Source organism: Sorex araneus, chromosome 6 (genome assembly GCF_027595985.1).
Source record: "Sorex araneus isolate mSorAra2 chromosome 6, mSorAra2.pri, whole genome shotgun sequence".
NCBI classification, from domain to species: Eukaryota; Metazoa; Chordata; class Mammalia; order Eulipotyphla; family Soricidae; genus Sorex; species Sorex araneus.
In genome coordinates this window covers 84,002,018-84,028,716 of record NC_073307.1, presented here as the reverse complement: position 1 = coordinate 84,028,716, position 26,699 = coordinate 84,002,018, and the positions used below count along the sequence as shown (strand labels likewise).

At 48.4% G+C, this 26,699-nt stretch overlaps 1 protein-coding gene across 1 annotated transcript in view; it reads right to left on the bottom strand.

The window, feature by feature from the left end:
* LOC129405893 (maestro heat-like repeat-containing protein family member 1) overlaps nucleotides 1–11,516 on the bottom strand; it is a 64,222-nt gene extending 52,706 nt beyond the window's left edge. The window contains exons 1-12 of the mRNA XM_055143587.1: nucleotides 11,454–11,516; nucleotides 11,044–11,166; nucleotides 9,654–9,807; nucleotides 8,579–8,671; nucleotides 7,845–7,996; nucleotides 7,355–7,489; nucleotides 4,091–4,189; nucleotides 3,272–3,332; nucleotides 2,663–2,773; nucleotides 1,881–1,954; nucleotides 736–852; nucleotides 543–587 (exon numbers count right to left, since the gene is read on the bottom strand). Of these exons, the coding sequence (XP_054999562.1) occupies nucleotides 543–587; nucleotides 736–852; nucleotides 1,881–1,954; nucleotides 2,663–2,773; nucleotides 3,272–3,332; nucleotides 4,091–4,189; nucleotides 7,355–7,489; nucleotides 7,845–7,996; nucleotides 8,579–8,671; nucleotides 9,654–9,807; nucleotides 11,044–11,166; nucleotides 11,454–11,516 (1,227 nt within the window). The remainder of the gene's footprint in view (nucleotides 1–542; nucleotides 588–735; nucleotides 853–1,880; nucleotides 1,955–2,662; nucleotides 2,774–3,271; nucleotides 3,333–4,090; nucleotides 4,190–7,354; nucleotides 7,490–7,844; nucleotides 7,997–8,578; nucleotides 8,672–9,653; nucleotides 9,808–11,043; nucleotides 11,167–11,453) is intronic.
* Between the last annotated feature and the right edge of the window lie 15,183 nt (nucleotides 11,517–26,699).

Here is a 26,699-nt window from a genome sequence, read left to right as displayed (position 1 = left end):
CCTCCTCGTGCTTTTCTAGTCAATGCTAATTCATGCCCCATGGTTTACCCTCCCCATCCTCTTCAGTGCTGACCCTTATCTCAAGAAGGCATCTGAGAATTGGGGGTAGCAGGCCTGAGAGCAAAAGGCAGGGTGCAGCTCTCCCCATGTTAACAGAGGGAAAACCACAGCCCAGCCAGCACTGAGCTCCAGATTTCACAGGGAGGAGGAGGCCGATCACTGGTGTCGCCTGCTCCCTGAACCACTGCTCAATGACCAGGGCTGTGGTAGAAACAATGGCAGTGAGAATGGCAGTGAGGGAGGAGACACAAAGCAGGGTGAGACATGGGATGGTGGTATGCACTTTTAGGGTCAGGAGAATGTCAGGGGTCAGAGCAAAGTGGTAAGGGCCAGACCTCTGTGTCCCGGGGGGGGGGTTATTTTTTATAATCCCGTGATAATCCTTCCTAGGTTTTTTAATGATTATGCTATTTTAGAGGTTTCTAGAAGACTTCTAGAAAACATCTGACTTATCCCAGTCAAGCTTCAAGTCAACACTGTACCGTTTTAAGGACCTCTATACACTCCCGCCGGAAGCTCCTTTTGACCTGGAAATGGAGAAAGAAACCGGAGGGCTGAAAAGGACCCCATTGCGAGGGGGACCTTTGCCTCCCCTCTTTGCCTCCCCTCCTACTCCCAGGTTGGCACCTCCTCCCCTTGCCCCGCCTTTTGGGAGTTCCTCTGGCCCCGTCTCACCGAACGTCCAGTAAAAGTTAGCCTGATGAGATGGTAGATGAGGTGATTCCCATCCTGATTCTCCAAGTAGTCATGCCGGTTCAGCACCTCAATAAATTGCAGGAGAGGGAAGCGCACCTACAGGGTCACAGACAGGGTTAGCCAGGAAGGCAGCTAGAGATCAGCCCCTCAGGGGTACAAAAGGACCCAGAAGAAGACAGAGGGTCAGATTGGCTGAGCAGTGTCCTCAAGGGACGCAAGTCCAGTGTGTCCCCCTTCAGGGAGCCGCAGGCAATAGGCTTGAGTCTTCTGGACTCGGCCCTAGGGTTTCAGGAAGGCTCAGCTCCCTCCCTCCTGGGGAACTCGAAGCCCATGGCATGCCCATCTGATACCCCGAGAGAGAAAACTGGCAGGAAAGTGGAGTCAGGAGAGAATGTAAGTCCAGGCCACGTGCCACGTGCCAGCTTCATCAGAAAAGCCACGCGTGGACTCCAAGATCCTGGACTCATCCTTAACTTTCTGAAGTTAGGACTTGGTTTTTCGCAATGGATTCCCCCATTCTCCTGCCTTTTCCCCGCCCAGCTCTCCAGCCAGCCCAGCCCGGACCAATCTGAGTTGGGGCTAACTGTGCTGTCTGCAACCCCAGCAGGAGAGTTTGGTCAAAAGACTGCCTCAGTGAGCCAGCATAATGGGCTCACTACATACTATACACGTGGCACGCTCAGGGTCCAGCCCCAGCAACACAAGATCACAGGAGTTACTCCAAACACAGTGAGCACACAGCCATGGAGAACCCTGAGCATTTTCAATATTCCCCCACCACATACCAGGAAAGGAAAGACGGTGTCTTGACCCCAACACCACACAAGATCTCACCCAAAAATCTGCAAATGCACAGGGGGCAGAAACTATGCTGTTAAGATCCCACTGGGAACACCACATTGCTGCCCTGGCAAAGGCTTAGAGGTAGGTTGGAACCAGCCACTCTTCTCAACCCTGCTGAAATTTGCAGAGGCCCAAATGTGACCCAAGGTAATCCGAAGACAGAGAGCTGGTGAGGAAGCTACACTATCCTCAGCCCCCACCCCCACCTCCTCTTTCATCTGCCTCCATCTCTGTCTCAGAAAGCTCTCAGCACCCAGGGTTAGGGGAATGTTTATGCTCACAGATCTGATGTCCCGCTGAATCAGTGCAATCACTGATTGTAACAACTCACTCCTCACCTCATCCGTCTTGGGCACTAGAGGGAACATAAGCACACAGCTCACGTTACCTTCAAGGGGTGCTGTTTTTTTTGTGGGACAAGAAGATTGGGGGAGGCATGGGGGCGGACACGCATAGCAATGCTACAACAAGTAGGCTATTTCCCTTACATATGGCCAATCTGGGTACTATCCCGCACCCCTCTGGTCCCTGAAAACCGCCAGATGTATTCTGAGTGCAGAGCCCAGAGGAAGCCCCGAGCACTGCGAAGTACAGCCCCCAAACAAACAGAAAAAGGCAGGAGGGAGGACGGGGAAGAACAGACTTGGTCTTCAAAGGCCACATGGCAGCCCTGGAAGTTCCTCTGCTTCTGTCCAGGATGCAAGACACTTTAAACAGTGCTTCCTGGAGCTGACCCTGACCCCCAAGCCCCACAGGCTTGAGGGAATGCCCACACAAGTCCTTCTCACCCATCTCGCCCTTCTCCCACACTTCCATGCTCCTCCACCCTCAGAACTGGGTCCTCGTCCCTGGGAGTTCCCCATCTTCCTCAACAACAGTGTCTCTTCCCACTTCTTGGCACCTTTTCTTCTTGAACCCAAGTTTTCCCTCCTACTTGATCCCCTCTCTGCATTCCTGTCTCTTGTGGCCACGCCGAAATTAAAACTAGGCATTAGCCAACTAGGGGGACACTCCAGAGCAAGGTCAGATCAACGACAAGCAGCAGCACCCGGTTCTCACTCACATTTACGCAGCACCTTTGTGAAGACAGTAAGGGTCAAGTCAAGTGTGGCCGGGTCCTTGAACTTTAGGTATCTGAAGAGTGAGTGAACCACCCGGTCACTGTGTAACGTGACTACAGTGGGAAAAGAAGGGAATTAAAATAGGCTGACATGGTGGTGGGGCAGTGGTGAAGTGAGGGAGGGCGCCCTAGGTGGAGGAATCATGCTCCCAGCAAACCCCTGATGCCGTGAACTGAATTCAATTTGCATGGACAGGGGAGGGGGCTGAGAGCCAGTGTGTGTCTGCCATGAACCACGTGCCCAGCACAGGCCAGATGCTTTCCCACGCTGGGTCTTGTCCCACCATCCCAGCATGTGTCCTCATAGGTCAGCAATCTCCTCGTGATCACTGCAGGAAAGACCTTATCCCCTTCCTGAGCAGGGGCCACCAAGGCAGAGAAGCAGCACGGGTGGATGGAGGGGGAACAAGGCACGTGGGGCTGGAGCAAAGCCTTTCATTTCAGGCAGAGCTCACCATGTGCATCTCATCTAGAAGGGCGGAAGCCCTTCATGGGAACCAACCCGCACGGCAAGATGGTCCAGAGTCCCCACCCCACATGGGGGTCACTTACTCAGGGCCATGAAAGATCTCCAGATGAGGCTCCGATCTGAGCCTCTGCCACTTATATGGAGCTGTGGGGAAATCAGAGCTGTCAGATCCGGGAGGCCCAGGGCATGGATGGGGGAGCCAGAGCTCAGAGCCCTGAAAAGTAGGGTCCTTGGCCAAAAGACAGGGGAAAATAGAACCTAGGAGTCCACATTCCCAAAGCCCAAAGGGAAGGCAATCATGAGCAACACATTTCACAAGCCAAAGGTAACCCCCATTGCCAGTTTCCACTGTCTCTTCCTAACAAGGCTGCAACACAGGAGGCCTGACAACTCCCGCGGGAATGAGAGAGTGGCCAGAGCTTTTTACCCACTTCCCGGACTAAAGGAGGAGGGAAAGTCGGCCTCCTAAACCTAGAAAATATAGACCATGTGTCCAGTTTCCACCTGCAGAAAATCTCCGACTATACCCGAAATGCAGGCCTTTGTGCGTTCTGGAGAGCCTGTGGTGTCTGGCTAAGGTCACTGTGCAGACGATGGCTGTGCTGAAGGAGGCCGGGCTGGCCGGGATGCCATCAGCTCCAAAGGAGAGAGAAAAAGAGAGAAAGCAGCCCGGAACCCTAGCCCAGAGACATGCTGGCCTGTTCTGGACTGACTTGGCCTATTCCCCGTGCAGAAAATTATCACTCGCTCCGCACACCACAAACCTACCTTCCCCAGTGGACAAACAGAAAGCCCCGCTGCATTGGCACCAAGGCTACTCTGGCCCCCTGGATCTGCTCAGGCCTTCCGGGAGGCAGTGTCACCCACAGGGGATGAGGGGGTTCCAGCCGTGTGGATCTTACCAGCTTGAACAAGAGGAATATGGTGCTGTCCACCTGAGAGTCCTTGTCGAAACCCCCCGTCTTACTGATGAGCACAGCATCCAGCACTTGGAATAAACACTGTGTGCAGGAAAACGGAGTGAGTACAGGCAGCCGAGGCTTCCCATGGACCCCTCGCAACCCCTCGATTCCTCACCCATTCTCTGCAGCATGGCTGGGCCCCTCTCCTGCCCCCCTCCCGGCTGTCACCTGCTCTCATAGGCCTTTCAGGGACTCCTACGGGGCAAGGGACTCCCCGGCACATGCTGCCATGGCTGCCCTTGCGCCTCTGTCGGGAAGCCACAGGACTGCCCAAGGTCCTCTTCTCAGGGAGACGTTTACAACTCAGTACTGTCATTGCAATAGTGTGGGTAAGGCACAGGACAGATTCATCGCGACCAAAGGGACCCACGTCTATTACTCTCAAAACTGTCACAATCCTGACATCCAAGCGTGAGAGTGGAAATATTTCCCCTCTACCCAGTGGCTGGCATTGTTATGTGAATGCTCTTCGATTCAGTTTCAAGGTGTGGAAATCTGCCATTCCATTACATTTCTTTATGCTTTGGGGGCACACCCAATTGTTCAGGGCTGACCCTTGGCTCTGAGTTCAGGGATCTCTCCTGGTGGGATCAGGGGACATTAGGGGATGCGAGGGATGAAATCCCGATCAGCCACATGCAAGGCAAGCACCTAAACCCATTGTCCTACCATCTGGCCCATATGCTCTTGGTGACTTGACCTTATTTATTATGAAAAAATTCTTTATAGCTAACGGTAATGTTTGCTCTAAAATCTATTTTAGTCACTTAGAAAATGGAGCCTCTTCAATTTATATGTGTTAACACTACATTTTTTTGTAAAATTTTTTTCAATTGAATCACTGTGAGATACACAGTTACTAGACTGTAAAAGATTAGGATTCAGTCATATAATATTCCAGCAGCCATCCCTCTGCCACTGTACATTTCCCAATCCAATCTCTATCTGTCCTATGTCTATTGATAGATTTGTATCAATCATGGGCGATTATATACCAGGGTGGCTCTCTGATAATCTCTACCTTTTAAATTGGGGCATTTGGAACATTTATAACTTGTGATTATTTGGGGGCTAGGATCAAATATACCACCTTCATGTTAGATTTATATTAGATCATTTGTTGTGTTCCCATTTCCGCCCCCCCCCACCAAAACACCACCACCACCATCACCACAATTTGTTGGGCCTCCTCCCTCTGTTTTTTAGCTTTGAGGTCCCACCAACCAGTGCTCAGGGCTCACTCCTGGCAGGACTTGAGGGACCACATACTGTGTCAGGGCTCAAACCAGGGTCAGCTGCAAATAGGCAAGTGCCATGGTCCTTGCTCCATCTCTCTGACTCTTGAGTGGGTTTTCTCAGTCTCTGGGTATCCTTCCGAGGATCTGAACTATCATGCTGTTGTGTTTTAATGATTTAGTGAGACTTCTAGATAACATCTAACTTATCCCAGTCCAAATTCAAGTGATCACTCTAGCACCTCATGTATGTAAGCATACTTTTAGCTACTTTGTATTACTGCAGTCATGCGTTTACCTTAACGTGTTATAAACTCCATCGTTCATTCTTATAAAGTTGATTTAATCAACTTTATATTTTTTTGGATGAGAATTTCCACACAATGCTCAGGGGCTCTCTGAGTACTCAGTGTTACTAAGTCTAACTCAACCGGGACAGATGGTCCTATACTGGTTTGAACCTAGTATCTACCAATGTGGTTGCTCCTCCAGCTTATCAACAAAACCCAGCAGATGTGGGATAGGTCAGCACTTCATGCCCCACAGAAAGCAAATGTAACTAGACCAGGTAGACTGCTCTTTCAAAAATTCGATCAAGGGGTGGGAAATGGCTCAAAGGGTTGGAGCAGGAAGCCGGAGTTTGACCCAAAACACCTCACGATTAACCAAGGATCCGAGTGTGACCCCAAGCAATGCGAAATATGGCCCTCAAACCAAATTAGACCCCCAAAAGCCTCCTTTGGGAGGGCATGTTAGTGTAGAAACAACTGTGAAAGAATGTGACTCCCATCTGCCTCCCATGGGGCCTAACTGGACAGCTCTCAGGCTGATCAGTGATTCTCAAATCCCCCAGCCTCTCCGAAGCCTCTGACTGAGCACAGCGGGTCACTAAGCAGGCTGGTCCAGGTACCACTGGGCTCTTTCTCACAGAGGACTTGGGCTCAACGATGCCCTGCTGGCCTTGCCCAAAGCTTCTTAGGACCATGCTGGAACCTCTGCTTTGACCTTCCCTGCTTCCTTCCCTCTTCCCCTTTCCTTCAGCTCAAACGGAGTCCACTCTCCATCACAGTCTGGTGGTCTCTCTCAGTCCGGGAGAAAAACCAGAATGCTTTCCGCCATCCCTCATGCCTTTTCCCTAATAAATTGAACTCAAAATCCCTGGTGATATCTGTGTCCTGGGAGACCAGACCAACCCCAGAGGAAGAGCTCTGAGAAACCCGCTCTGAGAACATCATCGGCTTTGAACTCAGTGTTTCCCACCCATTTCCTGAACACTAATTCTTTCTCCTGGATGACCCCTTCAAACTGGAGGCCACTTGGTTTGGGAAATGCTGCTAAGTGGGAGGAGGACAGAAACTATTAGTGTATTGGGCTGTAGATCTGGGTCCTCTGCAGATAAAATATCAAATACTGGCAATACAATTCTGTGGGAGAGAGGAGTAGAAACCTGACACAATCTCCAAACTCCCAGGCCCAGGGAGACACCTTCTGCCAATTACTCCCCCATGCCATAAGCTACAGGTGTAAATTGCTTGGAAGTGACAATGAAGGTTTCAAATTGACTGTCTCCTGGTCATCTGAGGCCTAGAAATTATGCTCTAGGTGTGAGAAACAAAAAGGTCAGAGAGAGTCAAAGCATGAGACTGTCAGGGAGTGGCTGTGTGAAATGGTCTAGATGAAAGAAACTTGAGGCTGCATCTGGCCTACAGTCCACTTCCTGGCCAACTCCAGGACCTACGCTTCAACAGAGAAGAAATAAGGCCAGACAGAGGACAGTGTGAGGGCTCCTTGTCTTGCAAGCTGCTGCCCTGGGTTGGACTCTGGTCTCTCTATAGTCCCCCGGCAGTTCAGGAATCTGGGAGTAAGCCATGAGCACGGCCAGGGAAAGCCCCCCAATGGAAGTCAATATACAAAGAAACAGGGAATGCATCACCAAACCAGATATTTTTCTCAGCCCCACCCTAATCACCTCTTGGATGTACGGAGTCATGTTGATCGGCAAGTCTGTTAACTTTCCTATTAACCAGTCAGTTTCGTCCTTTACTTCATAAACCGGCATTAGTGACACAAGGTTTCCAAACAGCTGCAGAATTTCCTGGACAACCTGTGCCCGAGGAGACAGAATGAACCTCATCAGGGATGAAGGCCGGGCAAGCCCTGAGGGGCTGGCTTTCTTCTCTCTATCTTCTGAGGGACTTGCATAATGCTTAGCAAATCAGGGAGACAGGAAAGTCATTGCATAACCGTTTACTTCACCAGGAGCTGAAAGACCCCCAGAGTGTTGGCTGACCCTCCTTTAGAGGAAGAGGGTCGGGTGGGGGTGGAGAGAAGCATGAGGCCTGCTCTCCCGGGAGGCCGGTGAATGCGCCTGTCCAGCAGGACACGCTCTGCTCCTCCCACAGCCCTTTGGGCTTCAAGCCTCACACCTGCCCTCCTCCCACACCACCATCTACTCTCACCTCGGGTTTGTGGGCCTGGGGCCAATGGTAACGTAAGAGCTGAAATGTGTCACAGGATTTGATGGCAGCTTTCTTGAGGAACGCCAATTTGTCCTCAGCACTAGCCTTCACATTCAGCTGCCTCTGGACACAGGACACCACTGCTCTGAGCACTGTGAGGGGAATAGGGAGTTGGGGATACCCATCACCATTCTCTTCCCACCAAGGGAAACAGAAACAGCATCCTCTCAGCCCCAACCATGAACGCTTTCTGGAATTGTCTTCTGGAAACAGAACCCACTAGCACAACTGCAGGTCTCTTTCACCTGACTGCATTGGGGTGGCCAGAAGATCACCAGGATGGACAGGGTGGAACTAGCCCTATACCAAGACCAGGTCGGGCCAATGGGGGAAGCATCTGCTCACAAGGAGCCTGCATTGGGCCATCATCTGCCCCTTCTACAGGATTCGGGTGTCTGGTAGAGGGGCACCTTTTTTATTGTTGCTTTTTGGGTCCCCCCCCCCCGGAGATGCACAGGGGTTCCTCCTGGCTTTGCACTCAGGAATTACTCCTGGTGGTGCTCAGGGGACCATATAGGTTTCTGGGGATTGAACCTGGGTCGGCCACGTGGAAAACAAATGCCCTCCCCGCTGTAATATCTCTCCAGTCTCTGAGGGGCTCCTTCACTACTCTTGACATTCCTTTCTCCTCCCTTCACCCCATGAAGGCTTACTTCAGCCTTCCCATGCCTCACCTTCATAGACGGCCAGCATATCCTCTTCCACCTCACTCATCTGCAGAAGACGCAAGATGTAGTCCCATAGCTGGTCAATGCACTGCTTGGGCCCTGGGAGAAAGTTAAACAGACATTCTGGCTCTGTGAGCTGGAGATTGGGAGCAAGGGATGAGGAGAACTGGGTTTGGACCTTTGCCCTGCCTCCAAGAACCGCAAGCAGCCAGGAGCCAGTGACTTTCAGCATCCTTCGCTGCAAATAACAACTAGTGCTGCCACATGACACCCTGGGGGGTGTCTGGGCAGACTGGGCTCCATGAGGGATCACGGCACATCCCACAGAGGCCAAATGTGCCCGAGCCCCTTACCCCCACCCCCGTTGCCTCTTGGGGGCCTGCAGGAAACAGCCGGCAGCGCCCTCAGAGTCTGTGCGAGAAGACTTGCCCCACTGGCCCAGGAGCTGCGTTTCCAGATCTGCCTCTGAGCCTGCGAGCCTGCCCTGCTGCCCACCCCACACCTCCTCATTGCCACTCCGTCCCTCAGAAGGCCACTGCCCCTCACCACTCTTGCATCCCACAGCTCCAGAAAGGGCTGGCAATGCCATTATCCTGTGACTTGACTGCTCCCACACTCGGACTGAGAGAAGCACAGGGTGGGCCAGAGAACCTCCCCAGAATGGAGCCTGTGTGGTGAGCCCTGCCCAGCCCCTCAGCTCAAAGGCAGGCTCCCCTCAGCACTGCCCTCTGAGCAACCCTGCCTGCAGTGTCCAGCCGGGCCTTCTCTCTGCCTTCTGCCTCCATCTGGGTTCACATTTTTTCTCCAACTCAGTCTCCCCTCCTACATTTTGCCCCTCCTATTTTCCTTACTCTGTCTTTTCCATTCTCGAGGAGTTTTCTCCCAAGTCCCCATCAGCCACGCACAACTCCTGCTGGGTCTCTCCAATCTCCCACCCCCACCCCGACACAGAGCTCAGAGTAGGTCCATTAGGAGGGGCCAAGAAGGACGAAGGTGGTCCTGGGTGCAGGCAGCACCCCATCCCTATTACCGTCACCACATCTAACACAACCACCCCCGCTCCCAGCACGGGGATCCGTACCATCCTTGTCACAGATCTCCTTGGCTGCAAGCAAGAGGCTTCTGGGCGGCTGATGCTCTGTGCCCAATAGCTTCTCGACAATGATGTTCGGTGACCGAAGGCCTACAGCAATTAAAGTCCTGGTGCATCGATCCTCCATTTTTTTATCTGGCTTCTGTAAAGAGGAAAACTGAAGGTGAGAGGCCTAACCCCCACGACCAGTCTCCAGGCTCCTGAGAATAAGCTTGGTCCAACATGTGCTTCTCTTCTATTTCGAGGACAGCAAGCTCATCTTCCTCCACCTACTATGCCTCACCCAGAGGAACCTTCCCCGTGAATGAGAGCCAGAGCCTCCCCATTCAGACCAGAAGACAGACTGGCAGGCCATCTGTAAAATCTCTGGCTTATGAGCTGAAGTGGGTGTGAGGTTTGAGGAGTCTGGAGCACACGGATTCTCCTGTAGCAGCAAGCGAAACGTGAGGAAGGATTCCAAGTGGATTTTGTATGCGTCGGGCTATGCAAAGTCCCTGGCATACTAGAGATCTTGATCAGGCACATTGTCCGAGGAAGGCCGGAATGGGAAGATGGGTACCAGAAAATGAGACCCCAGAGAACCCAGTGTTAGGAAAGTCAGTACCAAGTGTGTGGAGCTAGGGAGACAGCTTGAGCTAAAACCCACAGGTGAGTTAGCAGACAGGTGTGTAGACCCAAATAGGTTTGTCAGTACTCTGAGGTGATCCACTGAGTTATGATAACACGAGGGGAGGCCTAGCGAGTCCCAGGAGTTTACAGTGCAGTCTGAAGTCCTGGTCACACTTGGAGGGGAAGAGGTTGAAGACCCAACGCTTCCTGCTTTCCATCTCTCTGCTCCCAACAGAACCTTCCTGCCATGGTTATCCATTCTGTCTGGGCCATCACCACGGAGGTGGACTCAGGTGACCACAGACAGGCCTCTCACAACATGCTGGATGCTGAAGGACGTTCCACCCCAAGCCCCACCCCAAATTCCCAGAATCATCATGCATCAGAAACAGACTCTGGGGCTGGAGCGATAGCACAGCGGGTAGGGCGTTTGCCTTGCACGCAGCCAACCCGGGTTCGAATCCCAGCATCCCATATGGTCCCCTGAGCACCGCCAGGGGTGATTTCTGAGTGCAGAGCCAGGTGTAACCCCTGTTCATCGCCAGGTGTGACCCAAAAAGCAAAAAAAAAAAAAAGAAAAAAAGAAAGAAAGAAAGAAAGAAAGAAAGAAAGAAAGAAAGAAAGAAAGAAAGAAAGAAAGAAAGAAAGAAAGAAAGAAAGAAAGAAAGAAAGAAAGAAAGAAAGAAAGAAAGAAAGAAAGAGACTCTGGGCACAGAGATGTGAAATTTTGATTCCCGTAGCCCTCAACCCAGATGCCCTGTCTCCTCACCATCTGATTCAAGAAGCTGATGATAATATCGGTCACTTTCTGACATTGTGTATATGGCCATTGTTCAGTGTGGATTTTGATGGCTATCCTCCTGAGGGTTTCGTAGATATCCCCTTCTGACATCTGTAGGAGAGTGGGAGTCCAGAGGAAAGGAAGGATGAGGTAGATCTCTGAACAAACAGTGATCTCTGGCAAAGATGAATGAGAACCTGGGATCGAGGGTGAAGATTTAAGCTGGACCTGGGGTTGGGTGGGGAAGAAGCTAGTGCTGTCAGTGGGAGAGACCCACATGTGTTCTGTTAGAACAAAATCCTTCCCGTTCTCCTGGCAGAGTGGGGCCATGGCCAGCCCACTCTGCTGAGTGAGAGGGGTCTTCCCCTGCCATAGCCTCATCTCATTCACATCCTCACCTTAGCTACTTCTTGAAGTGCAGTCAGAAACTCAGTGACATGGCAGCCGAAACTGTTATCCATGTCACGCTCTGTCATCTCTGAGGAACTTACAAGGGTCCACATAAATGGCTCTGCAAGGAATAAAGAGGGAGAGACTGGAACTAACAAATATAAAAACTAAAGTTCTTGAGACACTTGAAGAAAATACTAATGCCCTTCGGTGGAAGGTGACTGACATTTGGCCTCTCACAAGCACGGGATGGCTGGAATCAGGACAGAAATGGCAGAAGAGGGCCAAGGAGAGGGCTCCAGTGGGCAAGTGCATGTCTAGCATGTACAAGGCCTGAGTGGAATCCCCCAGCCAGGGAAAGGGGGAAAGAACTCTCTTTGCTCTCTGTTGTACTTGACCTAGGGCTCTTTTAGAGCACAACAGTAACCACTCTAAAGGTGTAAAAGAGCTTTTGGAACCTGCTGCGGAGCCAGCACGATGGAAGAGCCCAAGGAAACGCCCTTGGACTCTAAACTGCCCACTGAACTAATTCCAGCACGGGACCAGAGACCTCACGGCGCTGAAACAGTGGGAGCCGGGCATCCCCCAATTCCTCTAACCTCTCTCTCTCTCTCAACTCCTTCTGAACAGAGCGCAGGACCCGCGGTTTTCCTGAGCGCAAAATGGAAATGCTGAGCGGGCTGAATGAGGATGCGCGAGCCTGCGGGAGGCCCCAGGGGGCGGGGGCAGTGACCCCCGCCCACCGCAATAGATACTTAAACCCACCTCCCCCACGTGTGCCTCCTTTTGGAACCTGCTGCGGAGCCAGCACGATGGAAGAGCCCAAGGAAGCGCCCTTGGACTCTAAACTGCCCACTGAACTAATTCCGGCACGGGACCAGAGACCTCACGGCGCTGAAACAGTGGGAGCCGGGCATCCCCCAATTCCTCTAACCTCTCTCTCTCTCTCAACTCCTTCTGAACAGAGCGCAGGACCCGCGGTTTTCCTGAGCGCAAAATGGAAATGCTGAGCGGGCTGAATGAGGATGCGCGCGCCTGCGGGAGGCCCCAGGGGGCGGGGGCAGTGACCCCCGCCCACCGCAATAGATACTTAAACCCACCTCCCCCACGTGTGCCTCCTTTTGGAACCTGCTGCGGAGCCAGCACGATGGAAGAGCCCAAGGAAGCGCCCTTGGACTCTAAACTGCCCACTGAACTAATTCCGGCACGGGACCAGAGACCTCACGGCGCTGAAACAGTGGGAGCCGGGCATCCCCCAATTCCTCTAACCTCTCTCTCTCTCAACTCCGAGTCTCTCTCTAGATTTCTCCATCTTATGAGCACCATATAAGGGTAAAAGTTTGTAGTGATGTTATTTCTGGTTGTACTCTCCCTGGACTTTATACACAAACCCAAAACCGCGCGGCCGCGCCAGCTAATGTTAGCAATATGTAATGGTTCCTCTTTAACAGGTCGGACTTTTGTGGGAGATCCTATCAAGAATAGTCTGTTGCTGAAATATTGAAGGCAATCAAAGTGGTAGCCATCTCTCTAGACTGAACTAAGCTATATCCCCACGCCGGCTGAGAAGAAATACCCTTCTTTCTCGGGAAGAAGCGCGGCGTGGTGTCAAACATAGTGTGATGTCCATTAGGCGAATAGACCTGGTGGCGTGGGAATGGGATATAAGGGGGAAATTACGTACATGGAACAGTGGGACGCTGGTGGAATCTCGAGCCGGAGCCGATACCAGCGCAGGACCTCTGGTTCCAGAAACTGCCTGCAGACACTCTGCTGGTCTATCAACTAAGCCAGAGCCCCACGCCTGCTGATGACGGGAAATAACCACGCTTTTCGGTTTTTTTTCCCTTGTCAGGCAGCGTGGCGATTACAAAACAGGCGTGAACTCGGTGGCGCGGGGCAAGGGGGAAAAAGAAAAGTTAGGTAACAAACAGCGGGACTTAATATCTCTATATTCTTAGCAGTGGAGAACTATCAAATGCCTCCTTGGCAATAGGACTGCTTTTCTTTTTTGGGGGAAACCCCAACAACGGTAGTGAGTTATGTGTTGAAACATGGAATGTAATCGTGATAAGGCGTAAATGAAGCGAAGCATCATTTACAAGGGTGGGGACTGGGGAGGTGGGAGGGGGCGGCGGGTATACTGGGGGGGTTGGTGATGGAAGATGGGCACTGGTGAAGGGAAGGGTGTTTGAGAATTGTATAACCGACATAATCCTGAGAACTATGTAACCCTCCACATGGTGATTCAATAAAAAAAATAAATAAATAAATTAAATAAAAAAAAAATAAAAATAAAAAAAAAAAAATAAAGGTGTAAAAGATGGTTCCGAGAGCCAGCTCAATGGGGCAGAGCACATGCCTGGCATGTGGAAGGCCCCAGGTTTGACCGCTGGTGCTGCCCCATTCCTACCAGTATCACCGGGAGGCCCTGAGCACTGCTGAGGACCAACACCACAAAAAGAACACAATGCTCAGTTCTTGTCCAGAGTGTCATTTCCAACTAATGTTGTCATCATGGACCCTCGTCTATCTTGACTATCCTCCAACCCCCACAGCCTTGTGGGAATTTCAAACCACTGACCAGTCCTCCTGGCCCATTTTCCCAAGCCTTGGATATTAATTTCATCCTATTTTTTATGTCCCACAGATGAATTCAATCCTTCTATATCTGTCCCTCTCCTCACTCATTTCACTCCGCATGATACTTTCCACGTCTATCCATTTCTAGGCACATGTCATGGCCTCATTTTTCCTAACAGCCGCACAGTATTCCACTGTGTAGCTGGACCATAGTTTCTTTATCCAGTTGTCTGTTCTGAGGTACTCAGGTTGTTTCCAGATTCTGGCTATTGTGAAAAGTGCTGCCATGAGCATACAAGTGCAGATGGGGTTTCTGCTGTGTGATTTTGGACTCCCAGGGTCTATTCCCTCAAGTGGTATTGCTGGGTGAAGGGGGAGATCATTTTCTAGTGTTTTTAGGATTGTCTACATAACCTTTCAGAATTTGTACTGCAAACCAAAATTCCTAGAATGAGAGAGAGAGAGAAAGAGAAAGGACGAGAGAGAAGAGAGGTGCCTTCCGTAGAGGCAGACTAGGGTAGGGATTGTTTGGTGGGTTTGTAGGAAACTGGGGACATTGATCCTGGGAGATTTTACCGGTAGAAGAATGAGTTTGGGTACACTCTATGACTGAAACGCAATCATGAACAGCTTTGTAATTCTCTGTCTCACAGTGATTCGCTAAAATAAAAAATTCATATATAAAAAAATTGAACATCTATAATATGGAAATGTTAATCCAAATTAACTGTGTATAAAAACACAATCCACCTAAAATCACAGGAAATTTATTTTAGATAACGGATCATGTTTACACATGTGCAACTTTTTTTTTTTTTTTTTTTGCTTTTTGGGTCACACCCAGCGATGCTCAGGGGTTACTCCTGGCTTTGCACTCAGGAATTACTCCTGGCGGTGCTTGGGGGACCATATGGGATGCCGGGGATCGAACCTGGGTCGGCCGCGTGCAAGGCAAACGCCCTACCCGCTGTGCTATCGCTCCGGCCCCCGACATGTGCAACATTTTGTTTAAGAAGATTGTCAGTGTAGTATAATTCTTACCAAGGGGACATTCATATACAAACTGAAGTATTGTTTATGCATGTTTTAAGTGATACAGATGCATGGGTCCTGAAATTCAAAGTTTTCTATTCTACTTTCTAAAGAAAGGCAGTATTTTGTGATTTCATTTGTGTTTTTTAATGAAATATTGCATGAGCTCCCGTGTGTGTGTGTGTGTGTGTGTGTGTGTGTGTGTATACATGGTTTCTTGTAGAATGTACCAAAATTATTTAACAGGGGACTTCTGAAGAGTGGCATCTGAGGATAACAGACATTAACACGTTGTTTTAAAAAAAGAAGAAGGAAGAAAGAACATAGTCTTGGGAGTCTACCTCCGCCCAAGCAGAAACCCTGCAGCTGAAAGCCCCTCACTCCAATCGCTGCCATGCTCACAGCCTGACCCCTCAGCCAGGAATAACTCCTTTGGAAAACTCGGGTCTGTGGATTTTGTGACCGAAATCTCCAGGCTGTCATAGAGTTGGGAATGTTCTCCCTCCACCTCCCTGTTCTTCCGGGAGCCCGGCAGTCATGCCCATGAACTACCTCTGGCATCATTTAGGCTCCTTAACGGGCCACGATCCAGAGACTCATACATAATCTTGAAAGAGATCAGCAAGCTGCAAGATGTACCCAGACCCCAAAGTCACCATCCACTAAAAGATCAAGCTCCAGCTGGAATAGCCCTTTCAAAATTTTGGAATCCTGGAATGCATGGCCTCATTTGCAACCATACAACTTCAAAAACCCGATACCACTGCTATACCAGGAATAGCACACCACATTGGATGGGGTGTAAAGTAGAAGGCAATCAATCACGATGAAGAAAATATTCTTTGAAAAACAATATGGACGTTTCTCAACAAACTAAAAATGGAGCTCCTATTTGACCCAGCAATACCACTTGTGGGAATATATCCCAAAGGTGCAAAACAGCACAGTAGAAATGACATCTGCACCTGTATGTTCATTGCAGCACTGTTCACAATAGCTAGAATCTGAAAACAAGCCAAGTGCCCGAGAACTTTGGCACATCTCCCAAATCGAATACTAAGCAGCTGTTAGAAAAGATGAAGTCATGAAATGTGCTTCTAAGTGGATGGTCATAGAGAGTATCATGCTAAGTGAAATGAGTCAGAAAGAGAGGGACAGACATAGAATGACTGCAATCACTTGTGAAATATAAAATCTCATAGTATGAGATTAACACCCAAGGACAATAGAGACAGGGTCAGGAAGATTGCTGCACGCTTGGAAGCCTGGCTCATGAGCTGAGGAAAGGCAGCTGGGATAGAGAAGGGATCACTAAAGTCAATGATGGTTGGAGGGATCACTCGGGATGGAAGATGTGTGCTGAAAGTGGGTGAAGGGTCAAGCAAGATGGCCTCTCACTGTATTGCAAACCATAGAACCCATAAGTAGAGAAGGAGTAGGAGGGAAATAGTCTGCCATGGAGGCAGAGGGAAAGGTGGGACGGGGTGGTAGGGAGGGATATTGGGGACATTGGTGGTGAACAGTGTACACTGGTGGAAGGATGGGTGTTCAATCGTTATATGACTGAAACTCAAACATGAAAGTTTTGTGGCTGTGGCTAGCACTGATTCTGTAAAAAAATTAAAATAAATAAAATATGTCATCGCAAACTAAAAACAAACATTTTCTACTTGAATTATTTGGTTCTTTTTAATTTTTGTATTTGTATTTTTGTTGAGTCACTGAGACACAGTGACAGGGCTTTCGTGAGCAGATTCAGTCATGTAGTTTCCAATGTCCATCCCCCCACAAGTGTGCATTTCCCACCACCATCCCCCCATCCCTCCTGCATCCCCCTGCTCCCCCAGCCTGCCTCTATGGCAGGCACTTTTCCTCTCTCTCCCTCTTCCCTCTCCCTCCCCCTTTCTCACCCCTCCCCCCTCCTTTGGGCATTGTGGTTTGCAGTACAGATACTGCGAAAGCATCATGTTTGGTCCTTTGCCCACAGTCAGCACCTATCTCCCATCCAGAGAGATCCCTTCCAGCCATCCGAGACCTTTGTCTAACGCCAGCTGCAAAATTCAGATCCAAATGAATTACAAATGTCAATAGAAGAACTGAATCCATAAGGTACATGGAGGACAATGTAGGCAGAAACTGCACGACAGTGTTTCTTTTCAACTGTTCGTTTATCTCTTCTACTAGCTCTGTTCAGTTTCGTTCAGACTAATTTTCATCTCTGCCAATTTGTCTGCTTTCTGTTGGAGCCGAGACTCAGGTATGGTTGGAATATGTTGAGTCTTCGGGCAATCTTAAAATAGGTTTAAGATGAGGTTGTCTCTCTTCTGTGAAACACTGACGTAGAAGTAACATGAGCTCACTGTTAAGATGACAGTAAATAAAGAGCCCAAGGCTTCAAATAAAAATTCATACACAAGGCTTAACAGCATGTTAGTAGTCTCTTGTACCAGGGCCTAATGGCTCTGGGGTGAGACACGACAATCTTCACACGCTTTCTTCTAAGAAAATCTTTTTTGATCACTTGAGCAAATTATTCATAATAAGCAATATGAAAGAAATTATTTGGGGCCTGCTCCTGCGTAGAGTTTGGTGGTGCTTGGGAAAATTCCAAATAATGCTGGTGGGAAGGTACAATGGTAGTAGGTATGGTGATGCAATATTGAATAATAAATCATCATGAACAACTTTATAAAAGTTTTAAAGTAATAAAAAATAAAGAATATAAAGTGGACATATTCAGTGAGATGACAGCCAATTTTCAAATCTTCATCTGGTAGTGGTGCACACAGGTGCTGAAATATGTGCAAAGTCCATATTTGATAGGGTATGCCTGGAACTGAAAGGAGTGCAGGAGCCAAGAGCGAGCTCGGTGGGCAAGCAAAGACGAGCAACTGCAAGACCCAGACTTGGATGCTTGACACTCAAGGTGAAACAGTGGGGAACTCAGTCACTTGGAGATACAGCACTCTAACTGTTTATCTTCAGGGGCTCTATTTTAAAAGACCTACAGAGACACTTGGAATTTGATGGATTTGCTTATTGATAGGATTTAGGACCAAGTCATTCTGAAAGGACTGTGTGTACTTTAATGAATGTGTTTGATCAGAAAATCAATGTCTTACCATGGGAGAAAGGAGATTTTTTAAAAAGCCCTGTGAGGGGCTGAGAGATAGCACAGTAAGAAGGGTAATTGCCTCGCATGTAGACAACCCAGGTTCCATCTCCAGCATCCCATAGGGTCCAGCAAGTACCACCAGGAATAATTCCTGAGTGCAGTGCCAGGAGCAGTCCCTGAGCATCACCAGTTTGGGCCTCCCCGGCCCACACAATAGAGTGGGGGGCCTCAAAGGGGTTGAGTGAATGCTTCACACGTAGGAGGCCCAGCTTTCAGCAGCAGCACAGCACAGCACACACTTGAACACCACAGTGGACTGACTCCAAGCACAGAGACAGAAGCAGCCCGCAAGCACCACTGGATGTGACCCCCAAAGAAGCAAAACCTGAAATGGGACACCTACGAGTTCAGATTTTAATCCAAAGTATGAGAAGGACTCTCGAGTTGAAAGTATCTGCATGGACTAGAAGGCCTAGGAGCTATATAGCCCAGGGGTAATCGGCAACTTGCTACCCCAATCCTTGTTTCCACACTCCCCAGGCTCTTTCCAAGGAAAGGAGGCCTTCAAGGAATGGCTGCTTACAGGTGGCAAGTAGGAACAAAACAAGGTCAAGGTCCATCTTTGAGTATTACCAACAAGAAAGTACTGAAAAAAATAGTAGGTCCAATTATCATCCAGAGCAGTAGGCTCAAAGGACTGTCCCGAGACACAGGGAAATGTCTGAAATATCAGAAAACCAATGAGGATAAAAAGTTGAAGCTCAAGGGACCAAAGAATAAGATGAACGCATGGTTCCATAAGTGTGTGGTGGTTGGCAAGAAGCCAAGACAGAAGAAATGAGAGGATGAAAATCAGATGTGCAAGAGAAATGCTGCAGGTGAAGAACTGATGCAGGCAAGCAGCATCACTGGAATGAGGCAGTGCCATAGGCCTAAAGCACCTTGCAGTCATGATTTGCAAATTTCAGACAGAGAAAAAGGAAGCAACAGGGTAACTGAGAGATCAACAGCCTTAGAGTAGCAGAAATAACTAATATTGCCTGGTGTGAGGGAAAATATACAACATCTAGGTGATATTTATTTCCAAAGTGTTGACATAGAAAAGAAATAGCCAATAACAAGCTGTAAAATTGCTTAGAAAACAAAGACAGACAGCAGCAGTGAGTGGATTACATGAGATCAAAGCAGAGTGGAATGGGCGCTCATTGATTAGATTTTCGATGAAGCTGAAAAAGCATCAAAGCCTCCTGGCTGAATTCACTTCCTCTTACCACCTGATCCTTCTGCAATCAGTTCACCTGATTCTCCTCTAGCACACAGCCTCACCACACCACCACAGGACCACAAGAGGACCAGGGGCACTCAGGCCAGGGCCTCCTGCCCAATTGTGGAGAGATAATGCCAGTTTAGTAACCACCCTGGAGCCGAGCCCCGCCCCCACGCCCCTCCCTGTCCCCATTTGAAAGGACAGAAGGTGAAGGGAGCTCAGTCTCCTAGTCTGACTCCTGAAGAGAAGTGGCCTTCTTACAGCTTTTTTCACACTCCTGTCTCAGTCCCATACTTCTCTATTTTGCCAGTTGACCCCACACTTACACGATTTTGACCTTGGGAATGTGACTTTGGGAATATCCAGTGGGCCCAGGAGTGGGTGGGTGGGGTATATGGCCAAACCGGAGAAATTCTGATCATAGCACTCAACACTGTGTTTGGTATAGACTGATCATTTCATGGTTCATGTTCTCTCTCTCTTCCATGAAACAGGAATTATTATTTTTTGATTGTTCAGCAATGTGTGATCTGTGCCCATGACAGTGCCTGCCACATAGAAATGGTACAAAAGGGTCACTTTTTGATGTTAGGGGAAAGAGAGCTATAAAAGAAGAATATGAAGAAGTCTTGTGATGCTGGATAGTTCAGTGTCTGTGGAGTGGTGCGTACCCAGATCAATGGGTGACTAAATGGCATAGAACTTTACGAACATACACACAGAATGAGCAAGTATAAATGGGTGAGATGCAAACCTCTGTGGATCCAACTTTTCTGATTGTAATACTGTGAAGATGTAAGCTGCGACCAGTCTGAAAACAAGATGATGGGTATAGAAGAATTCCGGCACAAACTTGGCAAATTCATGGGAATTTGTAATTATTGTTTTCACATTTAAAAACAACAGTTTCCACAGGACTGTCCCTAGAGGTGGTACTAGTTGATGTTTCCGGTAACAGAGCCTGAGGGTGCCTTTCTCCCTGTGTCCCTACCAACACTGATGCCCACTGCTGTGACATGATCTCATTGTTTTGATTTGCATTTCCCCAGTAGTAAGGGATCATGGGCACTTTTACATATGGAGAGTCCTCAACTCCCACATTGACCCAGCAATATAGCTTCTGAACATCTACCACCGAAACACAAAAATATCACTTCAAAGGGATACATTCACACTCTGTTCATTGTAGGGGTTTGTATAACCATGATATGGAAACAGCCTCGCTATCCAGCTACAGATTAATGGATCAGGAGTTCTAGTACCCATATACAATGGGGCACAATGCAGCAATAAGAATGATTGAAACCATGTCATTTGCTGCTCTGTGGGTAGAGTCAGGGGCAACCACACTGAGTGTGGGTATTCAGAAGGAGAGGGCCACAGACAGAATGGACTTTCTTATATGTGGGATATACAGCAACACAGCAAGGGAGCAACACACGACAAAAGGCGATCAACTGGAGAGTTGGTTCGAAGACCTGAGTTTTCCAGAGTGAGAAAAGACGGGTAGTTGGGAGGGCATTTTGGGTCCCTTGGCCCTTGGTGGAGAAGAGAGGCACTTGGGCCATACTTGTGGGCTGCAAATTACATATGCACAAAACTACCACTAATACCATTGTAAATCCCAGAATCTTAATAAAATATAGTATGAAAAAAAAAGATAAGTAAATAATGAAATCCCTGCCTCATAGTCGAGTCTCGATGAATGTCTAGTGAGAGAATTGATGAGCAATTAAAATTATTGGGGAAAACTGTGCTCAAACAAAAACACTTTTAAGGATTTGATACAAAAATGTTATTTTGGGTGTCACCTACTGCCTGTCATCACTGTATCACTGTAATCACGGTTACTCATTGATTAGCTCGAGCGGGCACCATTAACTTCTCCATTTTGAGACTTCTTGTTACTGTTTTTGGCATATCAAATACACCACGGGTAGCTTACCAAGCTCTGCCATGTTGGCGAGATACTCTCGGTAGCTTTCCGGGCTCTCCGAGAGGGGCGGAGGAATCGAATCCGGGTCAGCAGCGTGCATGGCGAACGCCCTGCCGCTGTGCTCTCACTCTAGCGCCCACCTGTAATGAAAAATTAAAAAATGTTTTGATAGTCAAGAGTACATACTTAGATAATGGCTCACATTTAAGGTGGAATCCTATGAAACATTATTAAATATTGTATTGTAATAGACGAATCATGAGAAATGTTCCCACTGCATGAGCTTGGAAAAGCACAGGTCACTTGTACAGCAGGGATAGTACTGTGAGGTCAGACCACAAGAGTCTTCCCCTTCCTGGTGTGGTGTAAAAGAATATCTGTGGGACCATTTGTGCTCCATGACCCAGGGATCAGGAGAGTGACATGACCTGACTCCAGGAAGCCACCTGAAGATGACTCTCTGGATAATCTTCCTGTTTGAGATGCTCCAGCAAGGAAAGAAGAGGAAACATAGGCCCGTCACTGACGTAGGCAAGCAGGCAAGAGAGAGGGTCCTCCCAAGGCAGCGGCAGTAAATTCCTTGGAAGTAATATCTGAGAGCCCCGAAGTTGCAAAAGCCAACTTTGCTGAAAACAGAAACTGAGGCTTGGCTCCACTGGCGCCCGTAACATACCCAGAGAAGGCCGAAGAAACAGAGGTGACAGCCATCAGCAGAGACAAGAACTGCAATCAAACACTGGAAGGAGACTCTCCAGAAACTTCAAAGGGGTCCCTTTGTGAAGATATCTAACCAAACCCCCACCTCCAGCAGAAACATTCCAGAGCAAGGCAGCCCGAGCGGATGCATATGAAAACCAGCCTTGCCAGGCACTGAAGGCTTGTCCATCTTTGGGGAAGCCCGTCCTCTCTCTGGACTGCTTTACTCTCCACTCTCCCACTTTCTCTCTCTCCTCCCCTTCAGAAACCTCCAAATAAAATCTGTTTTATGTCACTGCTCGTCTATTCCTGAAATTCTTTTCTGCGAGTCTTTTCTTTGCAAGACTGGACAGAACTGGGGAACTTTGAACTGTGGGGTGTGGAATGAAACCTTAAAATTCTCAGACAAAATATATCTCTACCTCTGAGACGAGTTTGAGTTGGAAATCCTTCTTCCTATTTCATTTCACTCAGTACTCCAAGCTCAGTCCACACCACTTGGAGCTTCCCTTCTCTGCATGCAAACTTAGCCTCTCTCAGCCATCCTGAATGGCCTCTTTCTCCCCAGCACCACCCCAGCCCTGCCACACAGCGGACCTCAGAACTGTCCCTGGAATCCCTCCCTGTCCTACCCTTATATCCCCCAGACCATGTTCACTGTCTGCGACTAACTTCCATCCAAAACTCACCTCCTTCCTCCACCTGATCCTTCTCCAATAACAATTTCTCTAATCACTCCACACATTGTACCTCCACACACCTTCTCCCAACCACCACAACACCACAAAGAGGAGGATCAGATGAATCCAGGCCAGGGCCTCCAGCCCAATTGTTGAGAAACAATCCCAGTTTAGCAACCACCCTGAAGCTGAGCCCCTCCCCAGGCCACGCCCTGTCCCCAGGTGAAGGGACTAAGGCTGGGGGCAGCCCTGCCTCTGCCTCCCCCACTCTGACTTCGGGAGAGAAATTCCTTTCCTCAAGCTACTGCTTCTTCCTTTGGTTTGTTTTGGGGCCAACCCAGCAGGGCTCAGGGCTTACTCCTGCTCTGCACTCAGGGATCACACCCAACGAGGTTTGGGGACAGATGGGGTGCCAGGGATCGAACCTGGTCAAGACAAGCACCTTACCCACTATACGACTTTTCCAGCCCTGGCGGCTTTTTTAAATTACCTTCATCATGAATGTGACTCAGTGAATTTCTACAAGAATCAGTGAATGAATGAAATGGTTTTGAAAAACTATGTGTTCAAAGTATATACTAGGTCTGGGGGGAATGTCTTAGCACCAAAGTTTATACCTTACATGCATATGACCAAGGTTCAATCCCTAGGACCTCAAAACACACACACACACACTCACACACACACACACACACACGCACACAGAGTAACAAGGCTTGGGACAGAGAGATGACTCAAAGGGCTAGAGCTGCCCATTTGCATTCCTAAGGTCCAGGTTAGATCACTGGCACTGCATGGTCTCCAAGTACTACCAGGAGAAATACTCCCCTGACCACCACCACATCCAGATGTACACCCAAATAAAACATGCACTGAAATTAGTGACTAAGATGGTTGAGGACCATGTGAGAGCATCTATAAAACTCCAGGACCAATGAGGACTGCTGGGAAGTGTGGAGCAAGGTCAGCTGCCATGGCCACTAGGTCGTCATAATCCTCCTAGGATTTACTCTTCATGGGGAATCATTCATGTTCTGAACCTGAAAAGTTCTGTGTCTTCTTCTTTCTCTTCACACTCAACAGCCATAAACACTGCTCACAGTGTTCATCCTCTCCCCTTGCCCTCTCCCTGCCCCACCCTCTTGCCTGCCACGGTGATGTTTTGACTTGGTAAAATGGCTCCAGGGTCTAACACAACTGTGACTTTTAGTGTTCAAGGTTGTCATCTTGCTCCTTAGGCAAAATGTTTCTTAGGCTGTAGCAGGCCAGACTCTCAGACCAATGGAATAGAACTAAGAGTCCAGAGACCGGTCCCTAGGTCTATTGACAGTTCATCTTCAATAAAGAAATAAGAAATGAGATGGCACAAGGAAAAGCTACTTCACAAGCTGTGTTGGGAAAACTGTTTAGTCACTTGTGGAAACAAAAAAAAGTATTTTAACCCATCCTAACACCATGCACAGAAGTCAAATCAAAATGGATTAAAGACCTCAATATCAGACCTGAATCCCTAGATTATATCCCTACAGGAAAACATAGGTAGAAAAACTCACGAACCTAGAAGTATATTCAATGATTCAATGCCCTTGGCTAAACAAACAAGCAAAACGAATGGAGCAATATCAAACGAGAAGCCTCTTCAGCATAAAAATACTAGATGACCAAAAAATTAAGACAACCCATAGACTGAGAACATATTTGCTCATAATTCATTGGTAAAAGGTTGATATCCAAAATATGTAAAGCACTGGTAGATTTTACAAGAAAAAAATCAGCCACGGGAGGTAAAAATGGGGCCTCCCATTTTGGTGGATAGAAGACACCAGGACAATGGTGGATAGAAACACTGGGACAATGAGGAACAGAAACTTCCTCAAAAACATACAGTTGGCAATGTTTTTCAAAACATCAGAACAGGTTCTGCATCACTTGTCATCAAGAAAATTCAAACAGAAGCAATGGCATATCATCTCACACCAGTAGGCAGACTGGTACATGTCCCAAAGAACAAAACAACCAGTGTGGGCGGGGGAAAAGGGACCCACATCCACTGCTGATGGGAATGTCACTGGCCCAGCCTTTTTGGAAAACAATATGGACACTTCTCAAAAAACTAGAAATTGAGCTTCCACAAGACCCAGCAATTTCACTATTTGTCATCTTCCCCAAAGACCCAACAACTTTATTCATAAAATGCATTTGCATTCCTGTGCTCATTGCAGCACTATTTATAATGGTCAAGATCTGGAAACAATCCAAATATCCAAGATGACTGGGTCAAGAAACTGTGGTGCATATACACAATGGAATATTATTTGTCTATAAGAAAAGATGAAACCATACAATTTTCTGCTCTGTGGGTGGATCTGGAGAGGATTATGCTAAGAGAAGTTAGTCAAGAGAGGAACAGACACAGAATGGTCTCTCTCGTATACAAGATTTAAGAAAAACAGTAGAGGAAATAATAACAAATGCCCAGAGGCAACAGAAACTGAGAACTGTCTTCAGGAGGAAGAGACCACAGCGGGGCAAGTGGGGGTTGTGGGGGACACTGTGACAATGGTGGATAGCAGCACTGGGACAATGGTGGATAGCAGCACTGGGACAATGGTGGTAGAGGACACTGCGATAATGCTGGAAGAAGACAAGGGACAATGGTGGATAGAGGACACTGGGACAATGGTGGACAGAGGACACTGGGACAATGGCGGATAGAGGACACTGGGACAATGGTGGATAGAGGACACTGGGACAATGGTGGACAGAGGACACTGGGACAATGGCAGATAGAGGACACTGGGACAATGGTGGATAGAGGACACTGGGACAATGGTGGATAGAGGACACTGGGACAATGGTGGACAGAGGACACTGGGACAATGGTGGATAGAGGACACTGGGACAATGGTGGATAGGGGACACTGGGACAATGGTGGACAGGGGACACTGGGACAATGGTGGATAGGGGACACTGGGACAGTGGTGGATAGAGGATACTGGGACAGTGGCGGATAGAGGATACTGGGACAGTGGCGGATAGAGGACACTGGGACAGTGGTGGATAGAGGATACTGGGACAGTGGCGGGTAGAGGACACTGGGACAGTGGCGGATAGAGGACACTGGGACAGTGGCGGATAGAGGACACTGGGACAATGGCGGATAGAGGACACTGGGACAATGGCGGATAGAGGACACTGGGACAATGGCGGATAGAGGACACTGGGACAATGGCGGATAGGGGACACTGGGACAATGGCGGATAGAGGACACTGGGACAATGGCGGGTGAGAACACTGGGACAATGGTGGTAGAGGGCACTGGAACAGTGGCGGTAGAGGATTTTCACTTTACTCTCTTTACTTTGATTACATTCAGTTTTAGAGGAAAGACCCTTAGTTTTTCTCCATTGAGCATAATGCTTGTCATGGGTTTGTGGTAGATGGCTTTGACTATCTTGAGGAGTGTTCCTTCTAAACCCATTTTGGTGAGAGTTTTCATCATAAACGGGTGTTGGATCTTGTCAAATGCTTTCTCTGCATCTACTGATATGATCATATCGTTTTTATCTTTACTTTTGTTGATATGATGGATTATGTTGATTGATTTTCAAATGTTAAACCATCCTTGCATCCTCGGGATGAATCTCACTTGGTCGTGGTGTATGATCTTTTTGATGAGTTGTTGAATTCTGTTTGCTAATATTTTGTTGAGAATCTTTGTATCCTTGTTCATCAGGGATATTGGCCTGTAGTTTTCTTTTTTTGTGGTATCTTTGTTTGCTTTTGGTATTAGGGAGATATGAGCCTCATAGAAACTGTTTGGGAGGGCTTCTGTTTCTTCAATTTCCTGGAAAAGCTTGAGAAGAACTGGCAATACGTCCATTGCAAATGTTTAGAAGAATTCACTAGTGAATCCATCTGGACCCGGGCTTTTGTTTTTGGGA